The sequence below is a fragment of the Saccoglossus kowalevskii genome, chromosome 21 (genome assembly GCF_978046115.1).
Source record: "Saccoglossus kowalevskii chromosome 21, keSacKowa6.1, whole genome shotgun sequence".
NCBI classification, from domain to species: Eukaryota; Metazoa; Hemichordata; class Enteropneusta; family Harrimaniidae; genus Saccoglossus; species Saccoglossus kowalevskii.
The window spans coordinates 29442018-29456580 of record NC_140661.1 but is presented as its reverse complement, the minus strand read 5'-3'; the positions used below and the strand labels follow the sequence as shown (position 1 = coordinate 29456580).

The following is a 14563-nucleotide window of genomic DNA, read 5'->3' as shown; positions in this document are numbered from 1 at the left end:
ACAACATGCAATACAGTGCCATTATTGGTCATGACATGTCTGCTTCCATGTGAGTTAGAACTTGGTACAACATGCAATACAGTGCCATTCTTTGTCATGACATGTCTGCTTCCATGTGAGTTAGAACTTGGTACAACATGCAATACAGTGCCATTCTTGGTCACGTCATGTCTGCTTCCATGTGAGTTAGAACTTGGTACGACATGCAGTACAGTGCCATTATTGGTCATGACATGTCTGCTTCCATGTGAGTTAGAACTTGGTACAACATGCAATACAGTGCCATTCTTGGTCACATCATGTCTGCTTCCATGTGAGTTAGAACTTGGTACGACATGCAGTACAGTGCCATTATTGGTCATGACATGTCTGCTTCCATGTGAGTTAGAACTTGGTACAACATGCAGTACAGTGCCATTCTTTGTTATGACATGTCTGCTTCCATGTGAGTTAGAACTTGGTACAACATGCAATACAGTGCCATTCTTGGTCATGACATGTCTGCTTCCATGTGAGTTAGAACTTGGTACAACATGCAATACAGTGCCATTCTTGGTCATGACATGTCTGCTTCCATGTGAGTTAGAACTTGGTACAACATGCAATACAGTGCCATTCTTTGTCATGACATGTCTGCTTCCATGTGAGTTAGAACTTGGTACGACATGCAGTACAGTGCCATTCTTTGTCATGACATGTCTGCTTCCATGTGAGTTAGAACTTGGTACAACATGCAGTACAGTGCCATTCTTTGTCATGACATGTCTGCTTCCATGTGAGTTAGAACTTGGTACAACATGCAATACAGTGCCATTCTTGGTCATGACATGTCTGCTTCCATGTGAGTTAGAACTTGGTACAACATGCAATACAGTGCCATTATTGGTCATGACATGTCTGCTTCCATGTGAGTTAGAACTTGGTACGACATGCAATACAGTGCCATTATTGGTCATGACATGTCTGCTTCCATGTGAGTTAGAACTTGGTACAACATGCAATACAGTGCCATTCTTGGTCATGACATGTCTGCTTCCATGTGAGTTAGAACTTGGTACAACATGCAATACAGTGCCATTCTTTGTCATGACATGTCTGCTTCCATGTGAGTTAGAACTTGGTACAACATGCAATACAGTGCCATTATTGGTCATGACATGTCTGCTTCCATGTGAGTTAGAACTTGGTACAACATGCAATACAGTGCCATTCTTGGTCATGACATGTCTGCTTCCATGTGAGTTAGAACTTGGTACAACATGCAATACAGTGCCATTCTTGGTCATGACATGTCTGCTTCCATGTGAGTTAGAACTTGGTACAACATGCAATACAGTGCCATTATTGGTCATGACATGTCTGCTTCCATGTGAGTTAGAACTTGGTACAACATGCAATACAGTGCCATTCTTGGTCATGACATGTCTGCTTTCATGTGAGTTAGAACTTGGTACAACATGCAATACAGTGCCATTATTGGTCATGACATGTCTGCTTCCATGTGAGTTAGAACTTGGTACAACATGCAGTACAGTGCCATTCTTTGTCATGACATGTCTGCTTCCATGTGAGTTAGAACTTGGTACAACATGCAATACAGTGCCATTATTGGTCATGACATGTCTGCTTCCATGTGAGTTATAACTTGGTACAACATGCAATACAGTGCCATTCTTGGTCATGACATGTCTGCTTCCATGTGAGTTAGAACTTGGTACAACATGCAATACAGTGCCATTCTTGGTCATGACATGTCTGCTTTCATGTGGTAGTTGTGTTGTCTGACAAATTGCAACCGTGCTGCGATGTGTGGAGGTTGTAGTTTTGATGTTTTGTTTTAGCAACTAGCCTTGAAGATAACCATCCTTATATAGTCTTGATTTTATGGTGCTCAAAGTCAATCTTTTCCCAGTGAGTTGGTTAAAGTTGACACGCAAGTCATGGATTGTGTGAAACAGATTTACTAAACTTGATTGGATGAGTAACCGTTCTTTGCGTTCTGATGTATGGCATGGTAGAGCTAGTCGATGACTCTTCCCCATACTACCTCGTAGTTGAAGTTTCAGCAGAGTGAAATGTATGGAGCCTTCTTGGGATTGCCATGTTAGAAACTCACTCTGTGTGCAGTGCTTCGATGTTCCCTTTGGTAAATTCTGATAATTCTCTAACTTTCAACATAAATTATATGGCAAATGACTGTGTAATCTGCAGTACATATGAATTAATAATAAGGTTATCATGAGAATACTGCAAAGGACATACTGAGGCAGTATGGAAACACATTGACTTTCGCTATGCATCAATTGATACAATAACCGTGCTGCCTGAGTGCTCTCTTTGCAGAATTTTCTAAAATATAATTCATTTTTGTGAGATTAATAATTAAAAATTTAACATATTGAAACCATACCTATCTTGCAGTAAATATTCAATGAAATTTTACAAAAAAACTGTCACTCTGTCTTACGGAATGCTACAATATTTTTCCAACTAATGAAATAAAGTGATCTTTGGTGTTTTGCATTCATTTTACACATGCAAATTAGGTAATTTGCATAATTTGACGTTATATTTCATATGTTGATAGGATACGGCTGAATTGTTTTTTGAAGATGTGCGTTTACCAGCAAGTGCTGTTCTAGGACAAGCCAATAAAGGATTCTATATGCTGATGAATGAATTACCAAGGGAGAGACTCTTGATCAGTGTCATGGGTCAAGCTGCTTGTGAATTTATGTTTGAAGAAACCAGGAGCTATGTAAGACAAAGAAAGGCATTCGGCAAAACGTTATCACATCTTCAGGTAAGATCAGTTGTTTTTGTTTCTTTCTCAAGATTCATGAAAAAATGTTTTATTTATTTGTTATTACCGTACTAGACCACTTTTGCAAAATTTTTATATTCGGGGTCACATTCAGCAAAGCGCCCACCCCTTCAAAATGCCACTTATTTAAAACTTGGTCTTTGATCATTGTTTACCGAAAACTGGTAATCGTTTTTATATGATACTGTGTGGATATCAACCACCTAAATATGTTGTGAATGCGTAGACCATGGTAACCCCTTCGACAATGACCTGTTAATTAAAGTAAAATGCTTTAAATATTTCATGCCATATTCAGTTTACCTATCAAAAATTGCTATTTACCAGTTCTTTGAAAAAACAATGTCGAAATCAATTCCAACAGATCGTACTTCGACATCAAATGATCCAACACATTCGTCAGTAGAGATAATGATGAAGATTTTGACATGATTTTCTGAGTTGAGGACCCTGGGTGCTAATGCGGTTGAGTACGGTAATTCCCCATGGACTCGAATATTGTATTCTGATTTCAACAACTTCTACAATATTCCTAGAACCAGATGCCAGTTATTAATTCAGCATATACTCAAATATTGTGTTCACCAATATGCCTTGAACTGATGGCAGTTATTAATTCACCATAGACACAGATAATCGTGTACATCAATATGCATAGAAGTGAAGCTCATTTTTAATTCACCATAGACTAGAATATTGTGTTCCGATGGCTGAGACCTATACAATAGCTTAAAATGTAGAACCGAAGTCAACCTTGTTTGCCATTCAGACTACAGAATAAAACCACATACTTGGGCAGGCTTCATCAACTGAACTATGGGAAGTAAATTAATTCATTTGCCAGATTAAATAGTGAATTTCCCATACTCATGTGATCTTCAGCTGATTAACAATGCTAGATTTTCAATCAAACAAAGTTAATTGTGATGGTATACATGTGATATAGAGTGCCTTGATAGATGTATAGATTCCATTGTACACAGAATACGTATAAATTCAGGTATATGTGTCGTCTATGAATAGCAATACGTTGTATATGCTGCATATATTTTCCTTTGCCTCCAGTATAACTTAATGTAATAAATTAATAATAATTTTATTGAATCCCTGGAAATACAATTTTTCTATCAGTTACATGTGTATCAGGAGCACCAACATGTAAAATCAGGGAAAGTAAGGGGTGGACCACAACCAGAAAAGATAAAAAAATCTCATTGTGTCTCGAATAATTATCCAAATGACAAATGTGCCAGATTAGGAAGAATATTACGTTGTTTTGGAGAATATAAAATTATGGAATGAGTTGCGTTATTGATTTCCACAACACTTTTATGTGAAGAAACAAAAATTTTCACAAAAAATATATAATATACAATATTATCTACAACTCATCTGATATTATGGCGTAAAAATTATTCTTCATTGATTACTGCTTTTGCAATGAATAAACAGAAATGATCAACAAAATGCAGTTAATATTTATTACATATCACCAGAATTTACAATGTTAACAAACTATTGGGGTCTGTGGGAACACAGAAATCTTTATCATTATCTTCATTGTCAAATGTAGTTGATCGTATGCAAACTCTTGATGCAAAGCAATTTCTGCCATATTGTTATCTTGCATGATTTGACCTGCAACAACGTCCTTTGACCTAATAGGTCAAATCTGTAATTAACCAATTAGAATGCTGTGTTCTATTGACACAATTTCTGATAATTCCCAAAGCTATTCTGGTAATGCAAGCGGAAGCGGATAAATTACCAATGTCGAAATAGGAAAAAGTGGCATGATTTTTAGCCCCCGCCGGATCTGCGATCCGGGCGGGGGTATTAATTTGGGTTGTGTCTGTGCAATGTGCGTGCACATTTTTATGTTACCAGCTTTTTCTCACACATGTGTGATCCAATTAAGTTCAGAGTTGGTACAGAGACAGAAATTGATGGTGCTATGGTGCACATCAAGTTATTTTTTCGATTCTTCAAAGTTTCACTGTGTTTTTCCTTGATTTTTAACATTTTTCCTTCAAAATCCGACTTTTCCCGAAATTACCCGAGTTTAATCCGAGTTTTGATGACGCTTACGCAGTTCTCGTCTCGGTGGAAATCAGTCAATTTTGTGAGGATATTGTATCCCGGAATCTTTATTTGCGCAACGCTTCTATGGACAAAATTGTGTCTCGTCAATTTCAAAGGTAAGAAACTGTGCTTGTTATGGTATTTATACACTTTGCATTATCGTTTGTGTCTCCGGTTTGGTGATCGTGAGAAACTATTACTAACCTGGCGAGAGTTTCGCCAGAAAAACTGCCTTTTTATTTTGGTTGTAGGAACTGATTATGTATTGTGTAAATTGAAAGTTTACCTCGTGACTTAAGAGGTTTGCAGTGCTCTCACCGGGATTCAAACGTCGTGGTGGTGTCGGCGCAATGCTGCTCTGAGACGCTTGTCAGACTCTGCCTCGCTCAAAATCATTATCGCCATGCTTGATTTCCGCAACATTTACATTTGTTTATGATTTCCACAGCTATTGTTCTATGAGATGCGTCCTCGCTAATCATAAACAGCCATAAACAAGTTTAGTTGGGTCGGCATGTACTCATTGAAAGTGTTGGTTTATTTACGTAATCCACTGATCACGCAATAGGCGAAGTTAAAAATATGTCGCTACTCAGGAGAGCTTGCCCACAACGCTAAATGTCCCAATATAAACGTACCGGTACGTTTATTTTTTTCCACAGAAAAATTCCATCCGGCACATTTCTATTTGGGACGGTACGTTTATTTATTTTTCTAAATCCGATTAAAAAAATCCTGCCTTTTTCCCCATGAGAAACGAAGCCAAAAGATCACACTAAAACATCGGTAAATCTGGTCTTTCGTGTTGCTTTCACCATGAGGTCTAAATGTCCCAATATAAACGTACAAAAATTCCATCCGGCACATTTTTATTTGGGACGGTACGTTTATTTATTTTTCTAAATCCGATTAAAAAAATCCTGCCTTTTTCCCCATGAGAAACGAAGCCAAAAGATCGCACTAAAACATCGGTAAATCTGGTCTTTCGTGTTGCTTTCACCATGAGGTCGCTGAACTGTCATATTTAAATGCTTTATGGTAATTTGAGCACATGGGCACCATCCAGCATTTTGATTGGTTGATTAGCGACTTGACCTATCTGGTCATTATAAACACGCGTCGTGGGCATGGATAACATGGCGGATATTGTCTCATCGAGCGTTAACATGTAACCAAAAACATTTGCTTACGATAAAACTAAGTTGAATTTTACTTGCATTTCATAACAATTCAACGAATTTATTTTTTGTACGTTAATATAATCACTACTGAGTACTAATCAACAATTACAACACTTCGAAAACAAGTAAGCTACCGTACCGTGCTACCAACAAAAAAATAATGCATAATGAATATAGTGAATATTTGTTGTTGTCATGTGAACAGTTTTTTTGATTGACTGTAATTTTCCAACATTCCATGACATCTATTGTAGCACCAAATTAGGGCTTTTCACTCCTCCTTGACGCCTATTTAAACGATTAGACGGCATCTTGTCGCCAGCCATGAATGTCACACTAGACGAACTTGATCGATACTGCCGACTATTCCATGCATTTTTTATCGACTCACGACGACACGCAAATCGAGAAAAGTATTGTCCTTGCAACAATTTTGCGCAATACGTCACCACTATACAGTGACTGATTTTAATTTTTATTCAACATTAAAACAAACTACAGTGAGTTGTTCTATGGTCGTATAAAAATAAAATGAACTACATTAAGATACAGTAAAGTTAACCAACTAAACAGAATGCTAAATAAAGCTAAATAATATTACAAACACATATAGAATCACAATAAACTTGTACGATACAGTACAATACAATACTCTAACTACTATTGCTAAGGAGTGGAAAATCACATTCACATTAGAGTCATAACTATGGAAAGAATATTTTTATATTTGGTGGAGCTGCTCATATATCATGAGCATACATTTTTGTATGTACTGTGCAGTTTCCCAGCCAGTCAGACTACTTCGCTACTTCGCTACTTCATTACATCTTGCAGCCTTTCAAACAGTATATTGCTAGAAATGCATCAATTGTTGTCCATGTATATTCCTAATTGCTCAGTGAAAACTTGCAATTTCTTTCTGGCTGGTATAAATATATTAAGTAATATATTTTCGTACTGAAAAGACAGTACAAAAATATCTTTTTTAATTAAATTTAACAGCTAATGGGAGCATATATGCTACAATCTCTGCTTACTTTTGACTAAATGTTTTTTTGTTTTTTTCAGGTGCAGAGCCAGATTTTTTTCTCGGAAAGCAAAGCCACTGAAACTGCATATACAATGTATTACAAAAGCATACTATTCGCTGCATGTCTGACAATTGTATAAAGTTTTGCAGGTCGTCTTTTTTTTTTTTGAGAAGTGCTGTCAATCAAAGCATAAATATGTGTTTCTCTGTACATAAAAGTTCAATTTCACATGATTTGTTAATATTAATGTATGATAATAAAAACTTGATAATATTTTTTCTTGATTCTTGCACTTTATTTGTATCATTGTCATATGAGAAGTACTCTTGTCCTTATTTAGAGATATTGAAACTAATTCAGGGCCATAAACTACATGTAGATCTGTACATGGGAAGTAAAGTTGTTGACACAGGTAATGTACACCAAGGATCATTGCAGTTTCTCAGTTCTTCATCTGGTGCTAGTACTTGTATGACAAACGGTATCTTTGCTCTGTTACTGTTTGAAATATCAGAAGTTTTTCGCTGGAACAGTTCTGTGATTGACGGTGTTCTTGTATTAGGAATACAGTTGTACAAAGAAGTTTATCCAAACAGACACAACACTGACTCTTCAACATATTTGCAGATCTGATTTGCATACTTGCATGTCATTTTACCTGTTGTACTTGTTTGTTGCTCTCTGGTGTTCTTGCTGAGAATGCCATAGAAATCATGTTTGCCAATTTACATCCAAACCAAAAACTGGACAAATTATATGTTGCAACTTTCAGTGTCATTCATGCCCTGTTTGATTGGATAAAGTTTTACGACTTGGAGGCCATTTTTTCCCTCAAAAATCTAAAAAAAACAAGCTTTTTCTAGCTGTTAACAGCTTTTTCTCAGATATGTCATCCAGTTTTGTTCAAAGTTGGTACAGGGACAGGTAATAATTGCACATCGCATTATATGTTTAACAAGTTATAAATTGTCTCAGAAAAGCCAAATGAATAAATTTTTACCCCACCCCCTAAAATTGTAACACATCAATTCTGAACATTTAATAACAGAATTTTAATACAGCTCATAATGAATTAATTCACTCTGACACAAACTAAGTTCAATATAAGTTTTTAAATTTTTTTCTGAGCGGGGGCTATGACATGACATGACATGTCATGTCTTGTTTTTGGTCATTCTCGAAGCGTAGTTTGCGTACTGTTATTGTTGTTTACGCATCCACAACATATTCACGGTGGTCCAACCAAATCCATGCTGTATCAGACCTGATTTGAAGACTAGACAGTTAAATTTGATGAATTTGGAATGGAATGGGTGCTGCCGAATGTGGAACCCCCCCCCCCCCAACAAAAAAATGTTCCAAAAGTTGTGGTTGAGCGCTTAGTCAAGCATAAGTGCTGAGTCAAAGTAGTACAGTAGATCCCTGCAGTATACCAAATTCTGACACAGTTCTCATATAAACTGTCCTTTATCACACTTTATTATTTTATTAATCAAAATATATTTAATTAACCAATAATTTTGTTATTGTATTCTTTTTAGCTCCACTGTCATACAAAATGACAGGCAGAGCTGTTGGTATAGGCTGTCCCACATCCTGTATCAACTTTTCTATTTTCTAATATTTTTGTAATTTTTGATCAAACATTTTGTTTGTCTACAATGCTGTTTATAGACATGATCATGTTTATGGGGTAAAAACATCAAGTAACACTTAAGTTGTATTAGAAGTTTCATGGAAATTACTCAAAAAAAATGAAACAAAAACTTTTGTTGAAACCATGTGGGATATATGAAATCACTAGAACACTAAAGGTGAATGCCCCAAAACAAAGAAAAGGAAAATTATATAAAGGATTCCTATGATCATCTCCCTCTTTAAAACTCAGGTCAAACTCAATAGATTTAGATAGATACAAGACAGGATGGGTAAATTAAACTTGATGGAAGCTTCCCTGAAGATATTTTCAATTTTTCTATTTTTAGCTTCGCATTACATAACTATATACTACACTTGTCCACTGCACGAACCGTTTACTAACAATTACGGTAACTATGCTTGCACTTATTATTATTACAAGACTGTTCTCTGCTAAAACATTAGAGCTATTTATACCATCAGGTGTCAAGAAACAAATATTTAACAAATAATCAGCCATTATTTTCGCCATAGACCTTCTAAGGTCTATGTTTACGCCTATATACTCAAAATCTTTTTGAAATGCATTTCTTTATTCTATTATCACTAAGTATTTGTCACCGGAGGGATGAATTTTGGTTCCTAAGGCGTCTCTAACCAATAACCTTGCTACTAGTAACTGATTTTTTCAAAAATGGATGTTACATCCAAAGTTTGATAATGACATTACCTGGAAATTGACTTCCTGTTCAGCACAACTTTGATTGTATCTATTTCACTGTATGTGAAAAGATACACTCACAAACTCAACAACATTTTAGTGTTTTTAGGATAATAAGAATAGAAAAACAAGGGAAACACTATCACTCAAGGAGTTCACTGATTTAATAGCTGTCCAGGATAGCTGTTTTTCAATAGTGTGCAATTTGATGTAACACATGTTCCACTTAGGGTTCTGTGTGTGAAATCAGATCAATGTGGTGGATGGTGATGCTTGTCAGCTAGCAGTCAGATATTTGTGGTTTCAGGGCTATCTATTGTCAAGGGCAACTGACTTAGCTTTCTTTTTACTTCCTTGACATTTTCTCAATTATATGCCATTTCAGTGAGGTTATTTCTCAGACAATTCAGCACAAGTTGGCTGAGTTCAAAACTGACATGTAATGATGTGTTAATATTAATATGTTTATTTCTCAGACAATTCAGCACAAGTTGGCTGAATTAAAGACTGAAATCTGTGTTGGCAGAGCTTTTACTGATAGTTGTCTTCAAAGTTTCAATGAAAAAAGACTTGACTCCTTCACTGCCTCTATGGCTAAATATTGGTAAGTACTGCTTAGTCCCATCAGACCTTTGTCTGTAATGTCAAAACATGTTGTATGTACTATCAAGCTATTTACATAGTCATTTGCAAATTTGTAAGAAGGAAGTAGATGTGAAGTATACTGTAGCAAAAATGGGTGGGTCATCACGTTGTGAGGTCAAAATTGACCTTAACGACCACATTTGTCGTGGGGCAACCAAATATGAAAAATGGTTTTTTACACAGATACAGGGATCACAATTTTACAGCATTATCATAATACAGAGCTTTTTCACTGAAGTACAAATGCAATTTCCAACATTTTTTAAATAGTTGATAGAAAATCAAGATTTAACATGAATTATTTCGTGAAAGGAATCTTTCATTCAACACAAAAAACTTTATTTGGCAACATCGTTTTCATGTGGTTAACCAATTTTTCAAAGCTGTTTCGACTCCTGGTCAAGGGTAGGATGTTTTTTAGACAACTATTTTCCTTAATCACACAGAAATATTAGTACAACCTGGTTAACCTGTCTAAAATATTCAGTAGAAATTACAACTGCAAAAATTAAGTAGGTAGATTATATTGTTTAACGTGTAAAGATTTTGGAAAAGTAGTTGGCTAAACCTTTTATTATGGTTATAATCAGTGGGATAGCTTCACAGTCTGTCTGTATTTATGTATGTAAACTGTATTTTCTTTGTATTGACGTTATAGGACAAGTGATCTTCAGAACAAAGTGGCGTATCAGTGTGTACAAATGCATGGAGGTTGGGGATACATGATGGAGTACCCTATCTGTAAAGCATACCTTGATGCCAGAGTACAGCCTATCTATGGTGGAAGCAATGAAATTATGAAGGAACTCATTGCAAGACCAATTGTATCAGATAAGTAAACAACATTGTATAAAATAAAAAACATACATCTGTCATAACAGCAGTATACTTTAAAGCTTTATGAAAACTGCCTTTTTTATCTTTCAATATCAGAATAAATCTGTACTCATAATATATCCATACTTGGCTTATATCTTTTATTACCTATTTAATGTAATCTAAAATGTTCAATTTGTTGAGTTGTATTTCATCATATTATTGTTGACATTGGTTTATTACCGGTAGCATTTGAACTGAATATTAGTCCTGGATGTCAGCTATACAACCAATCACTAGAAATTTCAAAAACTCTGTGTGGTGGCATTAATTGGTCTATAAACATACTGTCTAATTGTGTTTTCTTCCAAGATTTGTATGTCAAATACTGTAAACCAATTATTTTTTGCTGCTAGAAATTTTCACGATTTGCGAATTTTATAGAATTTATGATGACAAAATTTGGTGATTTCCCCTTGTTACTGTTGAAGAAAATTTCACTGACTTGCTGAAACTTCATGAAAATTTGTCTTTGCAAAATTAAAGGGTTTACAGTAACCTGTATGTGAAACAGTTTGAGAATTCAACTTTCTTTATAACCAAGGAAAACCTTTTCTTTGTGTTACCTTTCAAATTTCAAATGAATATTTCCTCTGTAATAAGTGGTCACAACCAGACCCAACTATGATGTAATGTGGAAAGGTTGCTATAGTTTTATTCAGTAACATATTATGGAAACTGAATATTGAATAATTTCCTCAGGCATTTTTGCATAACAGTTGTTATTTGAGATTTGCTATTTTTCAATGCAATTATTTAAAAAAAAAACAATGCAATTTTTGTATCTTTTAGTTTAAAATAGTTATTTCAATTTCCAATATTGTCATAATTTGAAAGTCAATTTCATAACTGATTCCTGTAAAGCAGTGTGCCAATTTATGGCGTTTATTCATGTTTTTTTCTGTATTGGGGATATTTGATTATTATGACAGTTGTGTTTTTACTTATCACTGCAAGGTACATCTAAGTTTCCTGGGATAGCTACTCATGAAGGCTTGTCACATAATGCTTGTCTCAGTTTGCCAGAAAACTAGTTCTGGAATTTCAGAGTAAGCTTGGTGTGCTTTCACAGGTGTGATGTCATCTGTATATTTGCTAATATTTCACCAAATCCATCAAACAAAATGTAATGCTACAATACTATTATGCTAATTATAAAACACTTTTCACTTATTGAATGTCCATCTTTTCATGTTTGCACTGAGTAATACCTACTAGTTCTAGTAGTGTACAATAGTGTAAACCACCTTGTACTATAACATGTGAATGAAAATTATGAAATTCTTAGATGTGAAAAATAGGTCAAAGGTTGTGCCCCAGAAAATGAATTCTGAATAATATTGAATTTGACACGTGTTCTAAATAATGAATAAAATACACATATAATTTGATTATTAATCAGATTATTTTGGCTATGGTTTGTGTGTATTATCACTAAGTTTACTGCTGACTAATTATGTAGGTATGTTGAGTCAAGCCTTTGTGTGTACACTGATCCCAGGTGATAAAGAAGCAAACCATGGTTATACATGCTGTCTAATAATACACAACATTTCTGTGCACTCGGATGGGGGAGTGTCTTCATTGTAACCATTGTACATGTAGGGGAGTAACCTTTTAAAATCTGGAAGAAAAGGATGGAGGCATTTTGTGAGCAAAGTGTTTTGAGTGAGCAGGAAATAAAATTTTCTAGAATGATAAAGGTATACCAGCATTTGGACAGTGTTTCACTGCCTGCTATAATTATATAGCCCCCTCCCAGTTATTTAATGGTATATCCCTTAAATTATTTTTTTTGCCATAAATCCCTGAAGTGTAAGTAATGGTGTTTGATGTTACAGTGTTTTCTTGTTTACTTTCCAACTTAAAATGGGATTTATTTTAATTAAAAAAAAATTATGCATATAATATTAAGTTGACAGTAAACATTTTGTAATTAATATATTAGATTTTCAAATATACAGAATGTTGGAAAGATGACTAATGATTATACATATCATTTAATGATGTCATCATAATGATGTCATAAATATGCACATGTACCAGATGTTTATAGCCATAATGATTGACTTACTACTGACTATGGGTTGTGTAATTTCCAGTACTTGTTTTTAACATATGATCAACTGTCTATATCTAAAATAGCATATTTACACACATATGAAATCATACTTTCTGATTGGTTTCCATTTTATATATCAATTTCCTGACTTGTAAAAGCTGCATGGCCTCCATGTGTCTTCGGGAACGTTATAACTATGTAAATTGTTTCAGTTTGCTTTAATGTGTTGTATGCATGTTTAGTTGTGGAAGGTTGGTCAAATAGGTTTGGGTTGGTTGTAAAAATAAGAATGGAATAAAAATATTAAAACATGAACTTGTATTGCATGTGATTTGATTGCCAGTGAATATAGCCTTTGATTGTATGCCACAGTGAAACTCAGAATGTGAGATAAGAATAAACAGGAAGTACTGGAACATTTGTTGTATTTATGGCATACCGGTAGTTTGGACTATTTGAATGTACAACTTTATGGTATAGATGTTTGATGAAGTTCAGGAAGACTGTCGTAGCTCTGACAGGGAAGAGTGCACAAGTGAAATAGCAATGGATATTAGGATGATACAAACAAATGACAAACAATATGCAACGGGAAGACAGTAATTCAATCAACTCTTACATGCGGAATCTGGATTTCGTGTTCTTTCACATATGGAGTACATACTTTATGTGTATTATCACATGCCCAATTTGAGGTAATCCTGATATGGAGTACATACTTTATGTGTATTATCACATGCCCAATTTGAGGTAATCCTGTTGAACAGAAAACACAGATTTTATACTTGGCGGTTCTACATCATTGAAACATGGTATCTATGTCATCAGTTCTTCTAGGATGAGATTATTTTCTTTGAGTTCCACTTTTCAGAATAAACAGGAATAAAAAAACAGCATTTGGTTCCAACATATTTTTAATTAAAAACTTTTTGAGCATCTAGTTGAGTTACCACTGTACTGAGACACTGCGCTTAATCTCCAGAAACATATAGTGTGTCAAAATGACAATGTATGCCACCTTATGTATGACACACTGAAACCAAATGAAACTGTAGACAGTTTTTGTCCTTTTGTACAGAATAGCCAATGAGAGTAGTGGCGTTCACATTAGAGATCACAGCATGTACTGAGACTCTGGAACAAGTTGGCACGTGCCGAAACTTGTGTGTGAACGGTCGGGACTGAGTCGACAAGATTGATCTCGATCCCGCATGATGCTTTGGACCGAAACTCTGCACCTGCACGAACCAAAATCATGCCCTCGGTGGTACAATTAAGAGAACATATGCTGATTTATTCAACCGGTAGTATGAAATGACTATGAAGGAAAATGCAGATCTATATGGTCGGATGCTGTAGTAATGAATGAAATGAATGCAAACTGTCATCAGCGATGCCTATTTATGTGCTGCTGCACTTAGTATTTTTTTGCAATGCTACATTAACGTGAACAAATAATTGTTTTTCGAATCTTTTCCGTTCTTGTGCACGATGACTCGTAAT

The 14563-nt window shown here is 35.1% G+C and overlaps 1 protein-coding gene across 2 annotated transcripts in view; it reads left to right on the top strand.

Moving 5' to 3' along the window:
* Positions 1-13375, top strand: part of LOC100375371 (long-chain specific acyl-CoA dehydrogenase, mitochondrial-like) — a 30971-nt gene extending 17596 nt beyond the window's left edge. Inside the window, exons 7-9 of one of the 2 annotated variants that reach the window (XM_002735202.4) lie at positions 2588-2803; positions 9954-10081; positions 10781-13375. In XM_002735202.4, coding sequence (XP_002735248.2) covers positions 2588-2803; positions 9954-10081; positions 10781-10961 — 525 coding nt within the window. In that variant the 3' untranslated portion in view covers positions 10962-13375. Of the gene's footprint in view, positions 1-2587; positions 2804-9953; positions 10082-10568; positions 10585-10780 lie in introns of those variants that run through there. The other variant, XM_085494800.1, reaches the window with a different exon arrangement.
* Positions 13376-14563: the final 1188 nt, after the last annotated feature.